Source organism: Aulonocara sp. 'chitande type north' Nkhata Bay, linkage group LG19, assembly GCF_057382095.1.
Source record: "Aulonocara sp. 'chitande type north' Nkhata Bay isolate Kocher_YH1m ecotype deep benthic linkage group LG19, A_spYH_male_GT1.1, whole genome shotgun sequence".
In the NCBI taxonomy this organism is placed as follows: domain Eukaryota; kingdom Metazoa; phylum Chordata; class Actinopteri; order Cichliformes; family Cichlidae; genus Aulonocara; species Aulonocara sp. 'chitande type north' Nkhata Bay.
In genome coordinates, this window is record NC_141362.1 from 22,122,492 (window position 1) to 22,144,632 (window position 22,141).

At 40.3% G+C, this 22,141-nt stretch overlaps 2 protein-coding genes across 2 annotated transcripts in view; both read right to left on the minus strand.

The window, feature by feature from the left end:
* Nucleotides 1–7,772, minus strand: part of stard9 (StAR-related lipid transfer (START) domain containing 9) — a 41,491-nt gene extending 33,719 nt beyond the window's left edge. The window contains exons 1-3 of the mRNA XM_086273703.1: nt 7,542–7,772; nt 5,303–5,372; nt 1,517–1,633 (exon numbers count right to left, since the gene is read on the minus strand). Coding sequence (XP_086129829.1) covers nt 1,517–1,633; nt 5,303–5,372; nt 7,542–7,588 — 234 coding nt within the window. The 5' untranslated portion in view covers nt 7,589–7,772. The remainder of the gene's footprint in view (nt 1–1,516; nt 1,634–5,302; nt 5,373–7,541) is intronic.
* Nucleotides 7,773–8,077: 305 nt separating this feature from the next.
* Nucleotides 8,078–21,115, minus strand: cdan1 (codanin 1). Its single transcript, XM_086273705.1, has 28 exons — nt 20,972–21,115; nt 19,797–20,458; nt 19,501–19,701; nt 18,977–19,167; nt 18,642–18,761; nt 18,470–18,548; nt 18,261–18,381; nt 17,978–18,087; nt 17,613–17,702; nt 17,415–17,490; nt 17,068–17,273; nt 16,775–16,916; nt 16,449–16,592; nt 16,101–16,267; nt 15,923–16,004; nt 15,660–15,749; nt 15,528–15,582; nt 14,397–14,533; nt 14,204–14,307; nt 13,689–13,838; nt 13,511–13,574; nt 13,271–13,349; nt 10,708–10,931; nt 10,366–10,473; nt 10,203–10,266; nt 9,879–10,090; nt 9,073–9,180; nt 8,078–8,950 (listed from the first exon to the last, which is right to left on the minus strand). Exons 1-28 carry the CDS (start codon nt 21,113–21,115, stop codon nt 8,828–8,830), a joined length of 4,053 nt encoding a protein of 1,350 aa, XP_086129831.1. The 3' UTR covers nt 8,078–8,827.
* Nucleotides 21,116–22,141: the final 1,026 nt, after the last annotated feature.

Below are 22,141 nucleotides of genomic sequence, written 5' to 3' on the forward strand. Positions count from 1 at the left end.
AACGTCGCCATGGCCAAGACCAAAGAGCTTTCGAAGGACACCAGGAAAAGTATTGTAGACCTGCACCAGACTGGGAAGAGTGAATCTACAATAGGCAAGCAGCTTGGTGTGAAAAAATCAACTGTGGGAGCAATCATCAGAAAATGGAAGACATACAAGACCACTGATAATCTCCCTCGATCTGGGGCTCCACACAAGATCTCATCCCGTGGGGTCAAAATGATCATGAGAACGGTGAGCAAAGATCCCAGAACCACACGGGGGGACCTGGTGAATGACCTGCACAGAGCTGGGACCAAAGTAACAAAGGTCACCATCAGTAACACACTACAACGGCAGGGAATCAAATCCCGCAGTGCCAGACGTGTTCCGCTGCTGAAGCCAGTGCATGTCCAGGCCCGTCTGAAGTTTGCCAGAGAGCACATGAATGATACAGCAGAGGATTGGGAGAATGTCATGTGGTCAGATGAAACCAAAGTAGAACTTTTTGGTATAAACTCAACTCGTCATGTTTGGAGGAAGAAGAATACTGAGTTGCATCCCAAGAACACCATACCTACTGTGAAGCATGGGGGTGGAAACATCATGCTATGGGGCTGTTTTTCTGCCAAGGGGACAGGACGACTGATCCGTGTTAAGGACAGAATGAATGGGGCCATGTATCGTGAGATTTTGAGCCAAAACCTCCTTCCATCAGTGAGAACTTTGAAGATGAAACGAGGCTGGGTCTTCCAACATGACAATGATCCAAAACACACCGCCCGGGCAACAAAGGAGTGGCTCCATAAGAAGCATTTGAAAGTCCTGGAGTGGCCTAGCCAGTCTCCAGACCTCAACCCCATAGAAAATCTGTGGCGGGAGTTGAAAGTCCGTGTTGCTCGGCGACAGCCCCAAAACATCACTGCTCTCGAGAAGATCTGCATGGAGGAATGGGCCAAAATACCAGCTACTGTGTGTGCAAACCTGGTAAAGACCTATAGTAAACGTTTGACCTCTGTTATTGCCAACAAAGGTTATGTTACAAAGTATTGAGTTGTATTTTTGTTATTGACCAAATACTTATTTTCCACCCTGATTTACGAATAAATTCTTTACAAATCCTACCATGTGGATTCATGGATTTTTTTTTCACATTCTGTCTCTCACAGTTGAAGTGTACCTCTGGTGCAAATTACTGACCTCTGTCATCATTTTAAGTGGGGGAACTTGCACAATCGGTGGCTGACTAAATACTATTTTGCCCCACTGTATATTCAAGAATTTTAGAGCATTCTGTTTGGTTAAATTTTGATTGTGGATTTAAAGGTCTGAACTGCAGGCTTAACATTACAGAAAGGTTATGTTTGAGGCTAAATGATAGACATAGACTCTGGTGTTTTAATATACTGTGTAGATGCTTACAACATAAATAACTACCACCAATAAGTCAGTGAGCAACCACCTTTGTAAAAATAATGACTTAGGATACCATGTTATTTGCGGTGAGTAACATAATCACAGTGAGTTAGGTCATTACCTCCTCCTGCGATGCATAGTGAGGGTCTGCGCGATCCACCGACCAGTAGCAGTAGTCAAAACAAAATTCCAGAAGCTTCTCCCTGGAATCTACAGCTCCTTCTGTCCGTCCATCCAACTTTAGGAAGGAGATAAAAGTGTAAGACATATAATTAGTCTACATTTAAGATACATAAGTAACAATGCTTACCACAGTAAAGCAGCACGGCCAGTAAGTACCAGTGTTGGTCAAGTTACTTGAAAAAAGTAATCAGTAACTAATTACTGATTACTTCCCCAAAAAGTAATTACATTACTTTACTGATTACTTATTTTCAAAAGTAATTAATTACTTAGTTACTTAGTTACTTTTTAAAAACACGATTTACAACCTGAAGAGGTGATAAAGCGATAGATCTTTCAGCCCAATTCTACTTTTTCTGCATACTCCATCATACAAAATGTAATCAAATGGAAAAGTCTCTTTTTTTTAACTTGTTTTATCAGTTTTAATCTTTTAAGATAATAAGATAAGATAAGATAACTCTTTATTGTCATTTTAACTTTATGCATCAAGCAAAAATGTAATTATCTGCAACATTCTCTGACTTGAATAAATTAGTTTAACATTTAAACCTATTTTCTGCACATTCCAGCACATAAAATAAAATATTTTTTGTGTTTACACTCACTCTTTCAAATAAATGCAAGTAAAACACAGCAGGAAATAAATAAAGTCAAAGACTCAGCGGTCCTGTTGCTCTATTTTCACCTGTAAAGCAGGACTGCGGTAGGCGGAGGTTTACCCTGGTGCAGGTGTGCCGCGGTCAGTTGATGAATCCGCGAGTTTCTCTGTGAGTTTCCCATTACGTCGTTGTGCACTCGGTGCTTGCTTGGAAGTTTAGGGGGGGTTTTTTCACTGTAAAAAGTTTTCTTCCTACGCACAACGGACACTAATGTTTTTGTCACTTTTTATGGAATCAAACTCAAAGTAAGGTCAGTACTTCCACGCTTTAAACGCTGCACGCTCATACTCTCTCCTGCACTCGATATATGATCCATTGTTGACCTGCACACAGCTGTTGTCACTAACGGCGCACTCGCTTACGTCACTGTCATGAGACATTCTCGCAAAAAAAAATCACGGTTTTAGTAACGCAGTAACGCAGCGTTCCTACGGGAAAGTAACGGTAATCTAATTACCGTTTTTGCAATAGTAATCCCTTACTTTACTCGTTACTTGAAAAAAGTAATCAGATTACAGTAACGCGTTACAAGTAACGCGTTACTGCCCATCTCTGGTAAGTACTAAATTCTACCTTATACAAATAAGCATAGTGACAGACTTTACAGCGTGCATGCTTTTAATAACATGAAAAAACAAGAAAATGAAACCAAACATCCCAGTCATGAAGTGAGTACTATGGACATTGTTTATGAGGCTCTAAACAACAGTGTGGAATTGCAAGCAAGCTTTTTCCATTCATTAGCAACAAGCTTACTCCTACTCCAGTTCTTTCTTTGCCACAGTGCATTAACACTGCACAACTTTCTGCTTACTGCAAGTGAATCCTGAACTGAGGAAAGACAGCACAGCAGCATTTGCATTCACTCGTGCGTAACAACTGCACTGGAAAAGTCCAGCACCTGAACAATGCTTCTAAGTCACTGCCTGCAATGTAAAATAAAAAAATCATTACAATTTACTGGGGATCCAATGAGTCTCTGCTACATCTGCTCATGATAACATTTGTGTTTTATTATTGTTCTTGCACTTAATTTCCCAATCTAATATTTTGCCTGTGGTTGAAAAGGTAATAATTATATTTATGTCATTATATCATTTAACTTAAAGTAGACCTACTAAGCTCATTATATTTTCTTATACTGGGCCTTGGTACAGCCAGCTATCTGAAGGGCTCAATCATTTTCACTCCAGTACATAAGTCCGACCATTTTCTAACCAGTGCTTTAAATGTCACAAAGACTACTTAAAAGTAATGACAAGAAAGCTTTCCCGAGAGTGTTCTGGGTTTGTTGATGAATAAACGTGATCAGTCTAAATATTGACTTCGTTAGTTCGTTAGAATTGCACAAACCCTGTTTCTGCTTTATATACTGTATCTTCATTTACATGAGTACATGTTTTAATAAAACACTGCATCTATTTAATGTTTTTTTCCTAGCAAAATATGAATCAGGGGTTGTCAGGATTTTTGCACAGTACTGTATATGAGATAGCATGTTACTATTATTATAAAAGATTATATCTGAACACAGTGGCTTTGAGGAAGGTTATTTTTTCTTTCTGCTGTTCTAGGTGAAAGTAGTCCTTGTTGGGGTGAACTGATAAATAGATTGAGAAAGTTGCTGACATTACATGTTGTGTTTACATTTGTTCAGATCAGATTCCATTGTAATACAGCACAACTACAGCTGGTTAAAAAAAAAAAAAAAGCACCAAGAAGGGGGCTGGAAAAAGAGTCTTGTAGGTGTAGCCCACTCTATCATCTGTGTAAGTAATCGTTTACTGACTGCAGCATTAGGCAGCACTAAGCCCTGGGATTCAATTTTGTTCACAGCAATTGGGTTGCCTGAAAGCATGACTACTTAACCCCTGTGCACTGTGAGGAAACGGACAATGAACTTGTAGTGTGAGGGATGAACTAAGAGCAACACCAGCCCCTGGCAAATCTCCTGAACGACAAAGCTCCAACAACTTATATTAAAGAAACCTGACAACTTGTAAAACATTATCCTTTACTTCTTTCTTGTTTTACACAGGCTAATTTCAGTAGGTCTTTATAGGTTGTTTCACTTGCTGTTTACTGCGACTGAAATCCAGTCTTTATTATTTCTGTCTCAAACGCTCCAAAACTGTCCCAGTTTCCATAAATAATTATTCCCATGAGATCTGCAAGAGCCGTGGGTTCACGATCCCTTTCCAAGGCAGAGGGAGGCCATATGTGGTTTGTCTCCTGTCACATCATGTGCAACAGATTCTCTAGTCCACCACCCAAACCTTCTTCCTGAAAGCATGCATTTAAAACAAAATGCAAATAAAGAGAAGCATTTCTTTAAGATTAAATGTGAGTTTCAAAAATGGTTTCAAGCTGAAAGTCCTTTATCATTTTGAATCATAATAATAGCTGTTGTTTCCACAGGCTAGACCCTTTAAATAGAGCTTTCTCACTTCTATATTAGCTCATACAGATATTCCAAATCAGAAATAAAGTGTAACATTTTCCATACTGAAGCTGTAGAGACAGCATTAGACTGTCTGCAGGCAATGCAGCTCAACCAATCAGACATGCCTACTCAGCTATATGACACAGCAGGTTGGTAATGTGGTGAAAGTATCAGCTTACAGGACTGTAAGCTCACAAAATAATTAGTTCCAAATGTCAAGAACTTCAATGAAACCTCGAATAATAACTCCAGCCACATGCCAGATTCACATAAACCCCCCTAATTTAACAGTAAAGCTACTGCATGGTGTTTTTATCTTTCACAGTTTCTTCTTGGAGATGTTTGGGAGGTATCTGAAGTATGACGTAGTTGCGCTGTTGTTTATATTTGTGCACCGAGGGCTCAGACTGCATGTGTTCGACAGGAAGGGTCGCTATGCTGTGTGTGTGTGTGTGTGTGTGTGTGTGTGTGTGTGTGTGTGTGTGTGAGCTCAACACATACTGTACAACAAACAGAAGCAGCTTAAAGGAGGGGGGAAAAGTTGAACTAAGCCTGTAAACATCCTGTTGTTGCTATGTGCAACTCCCATTCTGTCACACTTGTATACAGGACTACTCACCTTCACGTTTCGGATCTTCACAAACTTATCCTCCACCCGAACAGCTAGCCTTCCTCCATCTGCGCTCTCCCTGTGAGTAAGAAAAGAAAAAAAAAAGTGTATGCTTATTATTATTATTATTAGGTGTGGGTAACAACTGAGAAGGTTGATGCTTCCACTAGAGAGAAATGGCCCTACGGGATGCTATCAGTACTGACCAGGATCTCACACCTCAAATGCAAACCAGACAGAGCTTTAAGAACATTTTCACTCTAAATTCAGAAGCTGTATAATCATCCTATACACTGTTTCAAATCGGTTTTAAAAATCCTCTTTTGCTGCAGCTGATATAATTCAGAGAGTGTCGAGATAAATTTACGCTGGCTCCACTCGCCTTGAGGCCATCACATGACAATTAACACAATGAATTGTGTGTGCGCGCGCATGTGATCCATGAAATTGCAACACAAGTGCACCACTGACCAGTCCCAGATTCAAATGAAAACAGACCCCGACATGCTCTGCAAAAACTTTGTCTGAGATGCAGCTGGAGCCGTTTCCACAAAGTCCAGAGAGCACACAAGGGTTCTGTGAGCGTAATCAAGACCACTGTGTCATCCGTTGTGTGCGCTGTATGTGTATGTGTGTGCTTCAGCAGCTGGACCAAGCAAATCTGATGCAACACAAGCAAAACTGAAGGCAATCACAATACGAAGCTGAGAGGATTTCGATCTCCAGGAGTGATAATGATGGCAAATGCTGCCTGCAGTGGCATCTAGCTCCATCTCTGTGGTGGGCTAGGGACACACGAGGCGGCTGTTGTAAATCATCCCCCTGTGCTTCACCACGTGGGACTCATTTTGCCAACCCCAGCAGCGGCCCAACCCAAAACCACCAACCTTCAATCTTAGGCTCTAAACAGCGTGTACATGAGGTGGTTGGGGACTGGAAAACAGTAAACCTTGCACAAAAACGTGTTTTAATACAAACTTAAGATGAGCTCAGGCTGACATGTTTTGTTTTGTTTGTTTTTTTGCATATGTGAGATGTTGCCCACATTGTCAGGGGCACCTACTGAATCCTGCCAGTCAACTAAAACAGAAGAGCAACACGCTCAAATGCAAGGTCGAATGAAGAATGCAGACCTGGCTGGTGTAAATGTTATCTCTGTTACACAGCAGGTCCTTATTCAAATATATAGAGGAAGGAAATACATCCTTCAAAGCGATGAGCAAAATGAGGGTGTCAGAATCCCAAATCAGGAAGGACAGATTTGCATGACAGTGAACATTTAATATAAGAAATTCTTTTGTTATGTAAAACACCAGGAAGACCAGCTGAAAGAATCATTGTCCAGCCTTTCATAGCCTGAATAATGCTTTGTTACGGTACTGTAGTGGCCTCTGAGGTTAAGCAACCCAGCCAGAGTTCAAAATAATTAAATACACCACCATGGAACTTGTCTGAAGTGTTTCTCCAGACCCCCTCAAAATAACAAACTGCATTTAACATACTGTAGCAATTTCCTGTTGATGTAAATGGCAGCTTTTAAAACCTCCTGGCGTGTTTTTGGTAGTTCCAGCAGATTTCATAGCGCTATAAAATGTAACAAAATCTTCCCACCTAAACATAAAGCGGAAAATTAAACCAAACCAACGTGTTCATTCCAACTTTCCTGCCTTGTTTAAGGTAACAAATGCCTTAAAAAAATATGCATCACATTTCCATGTGATCAAAGTGAAAAAGGTTTTTGTATGGAATATGCATAACACTGTCAGACATAATGGAATATAATGACTTATATGATTGTAGCTAAAAGCCACGAAACGAGGCTTTAAGCAGGGGTCAGTCAGAAATGTAATTCATTCACTTCCTGCCTGAATTTAGACATATTTCCTGCATTTTTCTACTACTACTCAGCTCTACACAGGCTGGTTTAGTAGGCAGCACCCCGGACAGCCACAGTTGTCATCATTCAACATGTGCACCACTCATCGTTTAAACCACGGCGTTGTACTGAGCTAGCTAACGAGCTAGTTTAACGCTCGATTTCGATTTAAAGCAGCAAAACGGACAAAATAGAAGCAAAAGAGGGCAACATACGAAGTATAACGCCTTGTTGAACACACCAAGAAGCAGGCAACATTGCATGGTTTTAAATACTGGTAGCAGCACTCCAGACACAAAGAAGCAATAACACAACAATAATAAACTATTAAATTATGTTGTATTAGCTGGATAAGCTAACTCGGGAACTTACCTCGCGTTGAGAGGTCGGACTCGAATCGCAACTTTTACGTTTGCCATGATGTGTGTTGTTGTTTTGAGGGGTTTTACACGCAACTCAGCAGCTGTCCAAGTCGGACTTAGTGTAAAATAACGGTTTTAATGTGAGCATGGTGAACATCGCTTCATATTTCTCCAATACAGTGGGGCAAAGTTGTCCGGTAAGCCCCCCCCGCTCTTGTTCAAGCCATCTCCCGACTTCTGATCGAGAATCCGAACGTCTCCAAAAGTCTCAGCAGAGAAGTGAAACTTCCTGCAGGGCAGACATGGAAGGAGAGGGAGGGGATGCTGCTGGATACTCCTCCCTTTTAGCCACATTCAAATCCTTTTTTTTTTTTGCATGTCTGTTATTATTTAAATTTCTCTACATTTCAAAAGGTCTTTAAATTGAGTTTCACATTGATTAAAAACACCCCCCAAAAATCTGCAGATTATTCAAGCTGATAAACTTTATTTTCTTTTTCATTACGAAATTGTATGTTACTCATTGCAAACATGACAATACACAATAAACACTTAAATCTGAATACATCACTGTCATTTAGAATTTAAACTATGCGGCAACATTAAAAAGAATATCAGTTTAAAAGCAGCAGGGAGTAGGGCGCTTGTTCAACATGAACAAAAACATGATCACAAATGCTTGCATTTATGAAAGAGACGCAGTCACTAGTGAAGCGGTCAACAGCAGAGTGAAAGTGCTATACTGAAATGAAGACAACAATGTGTCTTACACAAACGTGACTTTTCTAATTTTGAAACTTGTAGTATTTGTTATAGATTTTACGTGATAAATATTAATAACGCAATTTTTTTTTTTTTTTTATGCAAAAATTCCCCATTTCATTGCCCAGTCTTCTTCAGTCTTAAGCGTGAATCTACTATGACTCCAATCTATGCATCGTCTCGATCTTTTGTTTATTGTTTGCCTAAAGACACAAGCATCAATCCAGGTTTGCCTGCAGGAAATTCCTTTGGATCTAAGATGAGATTGTGTGGTCCATAGATGTTACCCCTGACGGACGGGGTTTTCTGGTTCTACTTGGCACCTTAGTTCTCGGTTTGCAGCTACAGAACCTAAGCCTGAGGCTTGCAAAAGCTGACTGTTGACTCTCTTTGACGGTCTGTGAAGCAGAAAGCTAGTCAGCAAAAAGAAGTCACTCAGAACTGTGTACCTCTTGAACAACACAAGCAGATGTTACATTAAACACTGTGGCGAAAACACAATTGCGGCGGGGAAACTGGATAGTACTATTGCTATCATGTAGCTCCCTCTACTGTCTGATGTGAGACCTGCAGAATGTCCATGTGGCTTTGTAACTCCGCCAGAGGTGAGACGGGTTTCACGGTCTTTAACTTCAGCTGAAAATTCGCTATCTGCTCCTAAAGAGAAAAAAAATGACAAGAAAATTAGAACAGGAGAGCAGAAAAAGCCAGAGGTCAGATCATTAGTATTAAGAAATAATTCCAAAGCTATACAAGATGACAAGAAAATGAAGCTTCACCACAGGTAAGGCCAGTTCTGTTAGCTTCTTCCAATGGGATTTGACCTCTTCTTCACTCAATAATCCTCTGTCCACCAGTCTTCCAATTACAAACCGGTAGTTCTTCCTCTAAAAAACACAACAAAAATAATAAAAACATTTGCAGAAAATTAGAGATTTCAGTGTCAAATGACCTTAAATTAAATAATTAGAGGTTATAGAAAAAGGTTACATTTTTAAATATGTATATAAATAAAACTGTTTAAGGAACACTGGGCCTGACAGAACTGAACAAAAAAAAAGAGGAAGAATTCAAAATGATGGAGAATGCTGGAGGCCAAATCTTTCAATTCAAGACAGGGACCGTTTCACATGTCATTCCCCTCGGCCTTGTTTCCAGTCTGTTTACTCTAGAAAGCAGACAGACTGGAAAGCAGGAGGAGTATTAAAATCCACTGGAGAAGCAGTGAAAATAAGTCAAAGAAGAAGAATCCAGGAAGGAAATAAATAAATAAAGTCTCCATCCAGTATAAACATGCTATAAGTGTTTAGGCGAGTAGGTTTGAACAATTTATAGTAAAGAAACTTTCAAGAAAAGAAACATCAACAGAACTGTTCCATTTTGCCGACACTGTTCAGTCTTGTAGATTTTTAACACATTGAAATTGAAAAGGAAAAAAAAAATAAAAAAAAAATAAAACGATGTGTGTTGCACACCTCAATCTAATGTTTTTTTAGGATCTATCCAAGGACATGTATAACAAGTTTGATATATGTTCAATTTGACTGTCATATTATGATCATTAATACATCTATATCATTCATACCTCTGTGTCGCTGGCCTTCAGCACAGCAGTGACTGTAAGTGGGGTAAAGAGCAGGTGGATGGGGGCGGAGGAACAGCTGTCTTTCTCCCACAGCTCAGCGAGCTGCTCCAGCAGCGCTGTGACAGGAGGCTCTGACCCTGAACCATTACCAACAGCATCCCCGCCACGTCCGCTGCACTCTGACAGAGGCAGCACCGGGAGCTCTGCCGACACTGAACAGATACACAGAACACATTCTCAGGTCTGTCAAGGACGTTTCATAATGTTTACATTTAAGAAGCAGAGCAATTTTGAATGATGAGAGTTAAACACTTAAAATCTCACCCAGTTTGCAGGCCAGTAGGACACTACAGTTCAGAAGCATCTGCTCTGACAGTACATTCAAAAACTAAGCAAGAAAAAAGAAGGAAGACTGTAATTAACACTGGGAAACGACTCATCAGTAAATTCGGTGTAATTTTATGACACTCGTCTCTCTCTGACGCACCTTTCTGCAGGATAATGTTTCTCCCACTTTTTGCAGCAGTGTTAGGAGCTGAGAGCCAGTCGGCAGCTCCTTATCAGTCCTCGGGCCAACAGCGATGCTCAGCAGTTCCTACATTAAAAATTAAACCCTTTGAGTTCAGACATATCGTTGACTTTTACATATTTAAGATCTTATTTATTACATGGACTTTCTAACATTCTGGTGAGGCACACTCGTGATTTAACAGTAAACTGTGTGACATAGTGGGGGAAAAAAAAAAGAGAAAAGAATCACAAATGAAATGTTGTTATTACAAAGCACTGCTGGACAAAGTACTAACACACAAAAAATAAATAAAAATACCTTCATTTCAACGATGATGTCAGAGGGCAGTGAAGCACTGTGGTCACAGTGGGGAGGACAGGACATCACTCTCTCACTTCCTTGTTTCCTCTTGGGAGTTTGTGACTTTTCCTGAGGGACCAGCTCAGCCACAGTTCTGTCCACATCAGAGTCTGGAGCAGGTGGACTACCAAGAGCCTTCATCACGCGGTCATACCTGCTCTTCCACTCCCGTCTTACGAGTGCTTTATAAGAGAGAATTATAATGAGAAATTAATGGAAATTAGATATCCTGAGAGTGCTTCTCTCATCTACAATGGAAATTATGTTCTTAAAATAATACCGGCATCACAGAGAGTTTGAGGTCAGTTCAATGTTTTTGTACGCTTTAGTCTGGAGGCTTAGTTAGTAGTAAAACAGGCCTAAGTCGAGCACAAAAAGCTTGCAAAACTACTGCCCTGCCATAAAATTCAGCCTTTCCTTCATTTACATTCATTCAGCAGTTCAAAGCAATCAATGCATTCATGTTCCAGTGGGGACTTCCCAAAACTGTTTTTAAAAAGTTAAACAAAAACACTTGCAAATCTTATAAACCGAAATTTTATTCAAAATAAAACATTTAAAAAAGAAAAATGGAAGAAATTGTTTGAATTTGTAAAAATGTATAATTTAAGGGGAAAAAAAAAAAAAGTCATTTGAATTGGGTGGCAGGCCTACGTCTCCAAAAAAAGTTTGGATAGGGCCACGTAATCACTGTGCATCATATTTTAAAAACAGTTCATCAACCCCATCTCCTACCTGGGACTGATGTACCTGTATGTACTTTTCAGCACTGATGGTGCCTTTCCAGCTGTGCAAGCTGCAAAATCCATGGACACTAATGCACCCCCATAACCAACAGAGATCCAGCCTTTGGAACTGAGCACTAATGACAAACTGGATGCTCCCTCTCTTCTCCTCATTGCAATTTTAATCCATCTGACCACACAACAGTTTTCCACTTTGCCTCAGTCCATTTTAAATTAGCTTTGGCTCAGAGAAGACAAAATGTTCTCTGGATTATATTCACATATGGCTTCTTCGAGAAGGCTTGCTCGAGGTCCACCTGTCTGTAAACAATTCCCCACGTAATGTTTTCTGGAACTCTTCCTAAACTCAAGAATCATACCCGTTTTAAATGCAGTGCTGCCTGAGGGTCCAAAGGTCAATCTCAGTTAACCTATTAGGTTGAAAGATTTTCTTCCAGGCGTGTCCTTTTCAATACCACTCACTTTCCCAGCCTTTTGCTCCCTGCGCCCCAGCTGCCATACCCCCATGTTGCCGCCATCAAATTAAACACAAGTGTATAAATGCCTCTAGGGATGGGTACGAAAACCAGTTCTTGTTGAGAACCGGTTCCCATTGTTTCAATTCCTTGGAGTTGTTTGCCATTTTTGCAAACGATTCCCTTATCGATTCTAGTCGCCCCGAATTACATCACCACGTTGCGGAACGTTTTGCAACTTCGTTGGCCGAAGTTGCAAAACTGGCAGGAAACACGGCGCCTAAGCGGCTCAAACGCTGAAAAGTTTGGTCACGCTTTACGAGAACGGATGACAACAGGGCAACTTGCAATACTTGCAAAGTAGATATTTCAATTAAGGGAGGAAACACTACGAATATGCAAAAGCATTTGCTCACAAAACACGCGATGACCTTAAATGAATGTCGTGTTTTTAATTCCGCTCCGGACTCGTGAATCTCAACCCAGCAGCAGCGGTAACGTTTGCACGTCCTCTCCCGTTAATGCGGCAGGTAAATAATCAACTAACAGTGCATATTATGTTAGCGTGATCTGCCTTATTACAAAACCTGCCATTACTGTGCATTTAGGTGACCATGATGAGAGAGACAGACAGAGTCTGGCTCAGATGCTGGCAGTTCTCGCTGCAGTCTACCGGTAGCGTCTCCTTTCAGGCCAGGGTAGACGAATGTCACCGAGCAGTGACTAAGTTTGTGGTAAAAGGCTTGCACCCATTTGCCACAGCAGATGCCCCCGATTTTCGGTAAGTGAATGTGTTTAATTGTAGGCAGGGACATTACTGGATATTCTTGTGTAATTGCTACTGAAGAATATTTATTTTATTATTTTACATTTACAATTTTTTTTCCTGGGGACCCTGTGACACCCCATTGAAGAGCCGTAGGCTGTGGATCTCTTAAGATCTCACTGTTGGGTTTGTAAGGCCATGTTACTCCTAAATTTCTATCTTGTTCAAAGAGAAGTTCTAAGCTAAAAGGAGAACGCTAAGAGAATCGAATTGTTAAACAGAATCGAAAATGGAATCGGAATCGTTAAAATCTTATCAATACCCATCCCTAGATGCCTCTCTAGAATAAATATGACATTACATTTTGTCTGTGTCTGTTGAAGTATAAGCTAAGATTTTTGAAAGTAAATAAAATGAACAACCGGTCATTGGATCTCCTTCCAATAAATAGATAAATAAAAATTATAATCTTCTTCTGCAGACATGCAGAAAATGCACATCTGAAACAGCTCTATATTTAAGTTTCTGGGTGATCTATCCCTTTAACTAATTACCTGTAATGTTAGCCGAAAGCCAGCTGCAGGCTTTTTCTGTTGCAAGACGTTTGGTGATGTTTTCCGAAGTGGCGAGTACCTGCGTAGAAATTCGAGTGTAAATATCCAATTCCAAACTCATCCACAAAGGTTTCTCAGAAAATTCTTTTATTAGCTAAAACTCTATATTGCTGTAGTTTGTTGTACTTATGTTCTGCTTCCTTTTTTTTTCTTAAACCAAATATGTATTCTTGGACTTACAGTAGGCGAAGTCTCATGAGGGAGCAATATTCGTATGGCTTCAGGGCTCTTCTCACAGCAAAATCTGCAAGCAAGAGGGTGTTTTCTTAACTGAAAGTGGCACCTTGTAATAATTCCCAATCAAATCTATTCACGTAACAAGAAAACGGCTGGGCGCTTGTAAAATAAGCTCTCGTACCTGGTGGCTCTTGCCAAAGCCTCCAATCCCGCATCACACAATTGAGCACAAATGGAGTCATTCAGTTTTGATGGATTTGAGTTTGGCGACCCCAGTCCGTCTCTCAGCATCTTTTCTCCTCGTCCCACCAACTCATTTACTAAGGTAGCCCTGCGGGAAGCCCAAAACGAATAACACAACTGTAGAAAAATTACATTTAAAATAAAATAACAACGATGCTCTTAGTAAGTCTTGAGCAGATATCTATATAACATTTAAACACAGAGTGGTAAATTTACAGCAGTTGCCACTGAAGTGCTGTAAAACAAGCTGTTGGACAGTCTCTAGCCTCCTAGGTAAGCAACCAACCAAAGCTGCAGGCTGATTACAAACCATTCTCAGAGTCACTTTCAATTGGAAAAGGATAATCTAATGGAAGGCAGGTTAAATAAAAACAAAGGGATGTGAAAGCTGCAGTTAATTTGCAATCTAGTGGCTTAAAAACCAGCTTACTCTGAAAGCTCCACAATACTCACTTCATATGCTTGACAGCATTGGATCCAACCCTCTCAGCTACAAATTCCACAGTGCGACGTAACGATGGAGGCTGGTTGTGAAAGAAGGCTTGCTCGAGGTCCACCTGTCATATTCAAGCAACAGATTTAAATACCCCACACACAGGAATTATTGCATTTAAAGTCCTGTTTGCTGTGCCGCTTGGTTATTCACCTGCAGTTTCTGCTGTGACCTGTGAGCTGCTGGCGTGTCCTTGAGCTCAGCAGACGTGGGAGTAATCTTGCGGATAATTCCTCCGCTCTTGGCTGTGCTTCCGGACACAAAGGCAGCCAAAAGCTTACGAAATTCACCTGAATGAATAAAAACAAGATGGATTTATCTAAAGAAAGCGCGTGTTGCTGTCCCTTGGCTCATCTGTGGTGAACGTGTTGAGCAAACGTGAACAAAGCTGTGCAGTTTCTGATTAAAGGACGGTTTATTTTTCAAACTTCTTAATGAAACTCGAGTCCACCAATGACTAAACAAAAGGCCAAACAACCTATAAGAACTGTGCCATTCTTGCACTCGCTACTCTGCATCCAATCAAAGGGCAAAAAATCCTGCAAAGATTGAGTCCTGTAGATGCAAGACTTTAAATTTAATGTGTCTATGGTTAAGAATAATCACACCAGTACAACAAAAAAAAAGAAATTACCATCCTCAAGACAGAGCTTCACTTTAACCAAAAGAAAAGGACATGCTAGTCCAACAACCCAGCTCCCCATATGCAAATTAAAAGACACAAAAATAACGTGAGGACCAGCCTCGAACCTACAGATGAAATGACAAAGCAGTTTTGTTATGAAAAAAAGCTCATAACCAGCCCAAGAGAAACTCTATAAAAAGCCAAGAAAGTGACTGATAACATACAAAGTAATTCACTGTAATAATTTTTACTGTAATTGTAACAGCCAGCGACAGACACTCTTTCTTGCAATTCAAATACTTTGTGAGACAATCCATTTTATTAGTATTATTTTTTTAATGCTACTACCAGTAAAAAACACACACTGAACAGAAAAAAAAAAGAAAAAAAAAAAAAGATCAAAACCTCACAGATAAACATACACGTGTAGATGAATGTGCGAATCAGCTGGCTGGTTGTACCAAACTTGTGACTCCTTGTTCCCATGAATCTCAGTAATAAAGGGGAAGGTAAAGACTCCAATGTTAATATGGCTATTAAACCATCTAAATTAAGGCATGCAGAAATAAACAGCTACTATAAATTAAGATAAGAATACAGTGCCCTTAAACCCAATTTAAACATAAGATTTACATTCAGCATTCCACATTTCTACTCACCAAGAAATGGACAACAAGTATAAAGAAGCTGCTGATCCACCAGAGGAATACAGTCCTAAAAAAAAAAAAATTAACAAGCATATAAAAACAAGTCGTTTTATGGACAAACACCTATTAAAGTTTGTCACTTACAAGCCCTGCCACATTTATGTCGCTTTCTTCCACCTTGGCAACCTCAGTAAACTCACTAGTGAAGAAAATATCCTCTGGAATCACTGGAATCTACACAAGTTAAACACAAGTTCAACTACATGTTAGCATTACGTATAAATAAATATTATTCTCAGGCATCATAAAAGTGTTAAATAGATCTTTGATTCATGATTGGTGAGTCTGCTGCTCACTGTATAAACCATTACATAAAAAACAAATCTTGCCTACACATTGTAACTCACCTGAAAGAGCCAGCCTAATACTGACACCATCAGTAGCTTATTTAGGTAACACATTTCTTCACATCGATCAAGAACCAGTTTCCTGCAAGCAAACAGGAGACTTTTTATTTTACTATATACACATACCATTTACCTGTACTGTCATAACTAGTTTACATGCATGCATATGAAGACAAACCTATATAGGAGAAGCAGTGTGCCCAATGTGGTCCTGTAGCAGAGCAGCCGAGGGCCGATAAAGTCTAGCATGGAGAGGAACTCCACCAGCCAGGGAACAGTGAGGATGGTGTGCCTTCTCCTTATACTGTTTCTCAACACAGCACACACATCTAGCACTGGAACACTCTGTGGGACCAAGAGGGAAAGAAAAAAAAAAAAAAAGTAGCATGGCATCAAATATACATTTATATCTGTACTGCAGATGTACAGGAAGAAAATAAAAGGAACTGAAACTACTTCTGACTTTTACATACACCATTTAAAAACAGGCCTGAACATTTGGTGCAATAAGTATTTGTTTCGTCACCTTGCTGCGCAGGGCTATAGCAGTATCCTGTATTTCTCTGGACGGCTTCTCGGATGTTTGGTAAGGCAGAAAGGAAATGAATCCCAGAAACTTTGCTAGAAGACGAGCTAGGAGCAACACAGAGGAGAACCGCTGCTTCTCGTCCTAAAAAGGATGAAATAATAAACAGCATAAGAGCTCATCTTCTTAGAGTGGACAGGTTTAAGAAGATGAGCTCTCCAGGTACCCAGGTTAAAATACATTGCTTCAAATAAAAAAGGAAAATACAGCTGTAAAGCATTTTAACAAAACACCCACAAGAGCTGCAGATGCAGATAACAAAATACCTGCTGCTCCATGTCTCCATCTTCCTCCTCCTCCTCTTTGTCCCGCTCACAGATGGAAGCAGGAGGGCTCAGGATGGACACCTCGTCCAGCTGGAGTAGCTGCTGGCACAAGCTATCCTGCAGGTGCTGGTTCAGCTGGCAGCTAGTGCACAATATACAAAACAGATTATAACAACATAGTCCATTAAAAAAAAATTAAAGAAAAAAGTTTAACTAGTAAGAACACAGGAAATTTATATGAAATTTAATATTTATTATGCTGTTATCTTTTTACTTAAATGTTGTTGTCTCACCAGCTAGCAGCCTGCAGGAAGTCCCTGAAGAACTCTTGGTAACCAGGAAAAGATGGAGGTGAGCACGGGCCAACAACTCCGTGAGGCTGAATGAGACGCTCTTCAAGACGCTTCAGGCGCCCCAGACCCTCAGCTCCCAACATGCCTAACAAGTCAGCATCAGGAGCATCTCCAGAAGTGCTGTTCACTCGGGGACCTTTACACATCTAAAGGAAAAAAAAAAGGAAAAAAAAAAAAAAAAAAAAAAAAGGTCAATTTGAGACCTTATTGGGCCAAGTAAGAAGAATGTCACGTGGTGGCAACTTCTGCAATGAGATAGATAGCTTTTGTTAAAATGTATGATTTACCTGAATAAGCTGCTTCAGGAACAGACGCGCAAAATGAGAATGATTTCCTGCAGAAGTCATCTGACTCATCATTCCTCTGAAGTAAAGACAGAAAAAGATCCTTTATTACATTGAAATCCTTAATTTCACCCAATTCCTGACCATGAGGGGGAGAAATAAATAAATAAATAAAACACTGCTGTAACTAACTGGACTTACCTGATCCTATTTCCAAGTGCAGTGTCAAAATTCCACCCGGGTTCCTTGTGAAAGTCCTCCCACTCTCTCAGCACCTCATAAAAAATATCTCTGTGAGAAGAACAAAAGAATCAGGTGATTAAGATAATTGATGAATGGAAAAAATATACTTGATCATTAATAAAATTAATTCAGTGGTTTTATTCAACTTATTTCAACAGTTGAATCCTTAATTCACCAAACAATCAAGAAAAGTTTCTCATCTCACAATTAAATCTACAAATTATCCAACTATAATATTTCACACTGTGTCGATCGACAAACAACATTGCGTTTGCAATTTAAAGCAGTTCACCTCTATAAAATGGACAAAAGCAGAAATGTACCTCTGTTTTTTGAAGATGTGGAAAGCCTTGTCACTGCTAAAGTTGGACCGGTTGTCAGTATCAGGTTGGAAAGGGACCGAGTGGATGAAAGTGGACACTGAAGGAGAGAGCTGAAATACATTCATTTTATTTTTTTTTTAAGTGAAGATGGGTCAAAATAAGAATCTGGATTAACAACATAGGTTGGTAGTAATGTTAACATAGCATACAGCACTGGGAAAGATTTAAAAACACAATAAATGTTTGCATTTACTTCATCAGCTGTACAATACAACTCTGTTACCTTGGCCGTGCTTTTATCTTGGGCCTGAGTGAGTAAGTCCCTGAGATGTGGAGAGAAAGATGCCACCCGTTCATTCTCTGCCAGCAGTCGCAATGTGCACTTGTCCAAATGAGCTACCAACCTGATAAATTACAAGAAGACATGGTTACGAGTCAAAAAGTTAAGAATGTTGAGGAGTCGGTTAAGTGGAGAAAACAAAAGACACTCACTGAAACTGATTCTCCAGGACCTTCACTGCAAAATACACACAATTGTGTACTAGTCTTAAATAACATCTTTCGAGAATATCTGAAAATTTGAAACAGATCGGGACCTTCAACACACACACACACACACGCAAATATGCAATCCTAGTATTTGTAATATTCCGTGACTGCACACCTGAGTGTGAATGAGCTGCACACAAACTTTCCTGTTCATCGTCATGAGTGTGAGGGGACCGAGACGTTAGTAACTGCATCACAAAGAAGAGCTCCAGGAAAATGTTTGGTACGAGGTTTTCTGAAAACACATAAAAAAATTTTTTAACTAATTTAAATGTGTTTAGTCTTTTTTAAATTTCTTTCATTATTAATTACTCTTTAATTACTTAACAGAAACCTGTTGACAGGCATTTACTAATAGCTGTTCTTCATCTAGCAAAATTGTTTGTACAAGTTCATTTTATCCTCATGTAATTGTTTTTAGATAATGATCACCACCTTGTGGTCATTTACCAGAGATGCAGGTACTATACAGCTCAACCAAAAGATCCAGTTCCAAGGAGAAAGTGACTTTGGATGGTTCAGGACAAGTTGTCTGTTGTTCTGGTGTAACTTTAGATCCTGTTTTAAGCACTGTCTTGGTAGGGGTGCATGGTTCCAAAGAAGACGGCTGAGGAGAGCCGACCTGCTGGGCACGCTTTGTCCTAAAAACAAGAAATTCCTGATCATAAAACTACAAAGATAAACTGAGATGTGGAAAAAAAGATACTTCAGCTGGTGCAAAAACAGCTGAGACTGTTATACATATAAGAACCTGAAGGGGAATTTTACTCTAATCCAGAGTGTACAGACGATTACCAACAAAATATGGATTACACTTCCATCATTCCCTGTAAAACACAGCAAAATATTACCCATCTGTAAGTAATATGGCACCCACTAGCAGACATGGATTACTGGCCAATCCAAAAACTAAACACATTTTCCCCACAATGCACTCAAATCTGTTTGACCAAATCGAGGAAAAGTGCACTTACTTTTCCTTTTTAAGCAATTCCCTTTCTTCCTGCAGACTCAGAGAACTGCCCCCTGTCATCGACCCCTCGAGTGGCACTACTCCTGACAGGGGGCTGGATGGTTTACTGAACGGGGTGGAAGTGAAGCAGGTCTTTGGTTTAGAGCGTGGCCGCTCTGCACTTACTGGTGTCGGGTTTATTCTTCTAGTTGGCTTAGATGCCCTGAGGAATAACAGAAGTGGTCAGATTGTTTGAAAATTACATGTTCAAATCTATATATTTACAACTCTACTTATGTTAGACTTGTGCAGACTCACGCAGGAGAAATGGGTGAGGAGCCAACAGGAGGGAACTCCTCCAAGTTGTTGAAATTGAGCTGACCTACAGATGGAGGTGAAACCTGCTCAATTATCCTACCATACCCTTCTCCTCCTCTTACTGATCTCCTCCCCCCAGTCTCATCAATATAATGCCCTCCACGTCCTCGCCCCCCCAATGACATGTTGCCACCACTCTTCTTGCGGCTTTTCTGGGACTGGAAGCTAGGGCTGTGCTGAAAGTCAGGAGGAGAAACCATGTAGTCCCCAAGCATGATCCTTTGCCCACCACGCCGCTCAGATCCTGAAGGCCTGGAAGCAGGGCTCCATGTTGTAGAAGAGGAGGGGCTGCTGAAGGCAGTGACCCCGCTCAGACAGTGAGATCCTTCAGGTCCAGGTGACACAAATGAAGGAGAAAACAGCTGGACGCGGCTCGCAGCCCGAGTACCATTTCCACCACTGGCAGACTTGCAGCCCCTCTTTTCCGAGAAAACATGGGTCTGTGCAGCAGGCCTAGGGCGGCTGGGAGTCTTAGCTGGGGTGGCGGGGCCATGGGTGAGTGCTTGACTGCTCTGCTCTCTCAGAAAATTTAAAAGAAAAGGGACGAACTCCTCTTTGTGAACTGTCAGCCCGAGTTCACTAATCGACAGCTTGTCCTCGTCCTGTTGAAGAAAGAGACTTTAAGTGTTGGAAAATTGGATCGAGACAAGCGCATCAACCATCTATCAACCATGAAATAACTCAGATCATCAGCGCGATTAAATCCTAGATGCATCCCAAGATAGTAGATATCCACGCAATTAAATTTTCTGGATAGATACAGTTAAATCTCCTAAGAAAATTATTATCTAACCTAGCTAACAACGTGCTGGCTAATTTATGGCAAAACCCCACATCTGTCTTAAGAGAATGAAAATAATAGTAAAATTATTAAGTAACTGTGGTAAATTATGACAGGTTTTACTGAAAACATTTCTTCTGAAAAAAGGGAAGCTGACAGCTACCATCTTGTTTGTAGTCGACCTGATCTACAGCTAACGTGGCTCGCTAGCACAGCAGCTAAAAGTTTTGTTTACAATTAGTTACGAGCTGTGTCATCACACAGAACAAAGTAAGCGGAGATAAAACGCAGATAAATGCTCCTCTCGTGATAGTATTACCCGTTTCAGACCTACCCCTGCACTCTTTAGCCAGTCCACCACCTTAATAATATCCACTTTGTGTGATAGAAGCGATTCCAAAAGAGCCGCCATTCTTGCCAAGCGCTGCGCGGCTGAAGAACTGAGAGGAAAGGGGGCGGGGTTAGCCTGTGTACGCATGCGTGTTGCAAATTACGTGTGCCAACCACGTGTGTTTGTCATCTGAGCCTTCAAGAGTCATTCAAGGACCGTTAAAAGGGCCTGCTTTCACATGTCATCCACACACTAATAATAACAACTTAAATACAGTCCTTTGCAAAAAAAAAATAATCTCGAGTCACCACTCATTTTTTAATATTTCGCTTCCAAGGAGGGAGACTTTCTCAAAAACCTTTTAAAGTGGTGTTGCGTAATAGTTTCCTGGGCTTTCTGAAAATCATAGCATGGTGTGCTGTGTTGCCTTAAAATAACCTGAGGAAATTGGAAGTTTTTGAAAAGTATCCTAAAAAGTATCCTAAAGTCATGTCCTATCATGCACTTCCTTTTGGAAAACATCTGATTGATCAACGTCTTCGCTTTTCAGCATGACAATGATTCCGATAACACTGCCTGTGCAGTAAAAACATACAATGAAACACTATCAGTCGCGGACTGGCATCGCCTGGACCTCAGCATTACCGAAAAAATGTGGGATCATGTTGACAGAAAACAAAAGAAAGGGCAGCCAGCATTCAAAGAAGAGCTTTAAATACTCTTCAAATAGCCTGAATAACTATTCCTTAACACTACTTTACAACTTAAAAAAATTAAAAGAAAACCTCGGGGTGTGTTGAAAATGCTCACATGAAGTGTATTTTTGCCTCACATACTGTATTTCTACATATGTTTGCAACTTACAATGAATCGCTACACCTACACTACCAGTCAAAATTCTGGACACACCTTCTCATTTTTCTTTATTTTTACTACTTTCTACATTGTATATACACACTGAAGACATCAAATATATGGAATTATGTAGCAAAACAAAAATGCTAAAAACTCTAAATATGTTTTATATTTTAGATTCCTCAAAGTTGCCACCACTTGCTTTGTTGACCACCTTCTCTCAATGAGCTTCATGATGTAGTCACCTGAAATGGTTTTCACTTCACAGGTGTGCCTTGACAGGGTTCATTTGTGGAATTTCTTGCCTTCTTAATGGGG

Coding starts and splice junctions, on each gene's coding strand:
- cdan1 (XM_086273705.1), bottom strand. CDS start 21,115: ATGCGTACACAGGCTAACCCCGCCCCCTTTCCTCTCAGTTCTTCAGCC. Junction 13,839..14,203: donor AATGCTGTCAAGCATATGAA/GTGAGTATTGTG, acceptor GGCTTCCCGCAG/GGCTACCTTAGTAAATGAGT. Junction 10,474..10,707: donor ACATCATCGTTGAAATGAAG/GTATTTTTATTT, acceptor TTTTTAATGTAG/GAACTGCTGAGCATCGCTGT.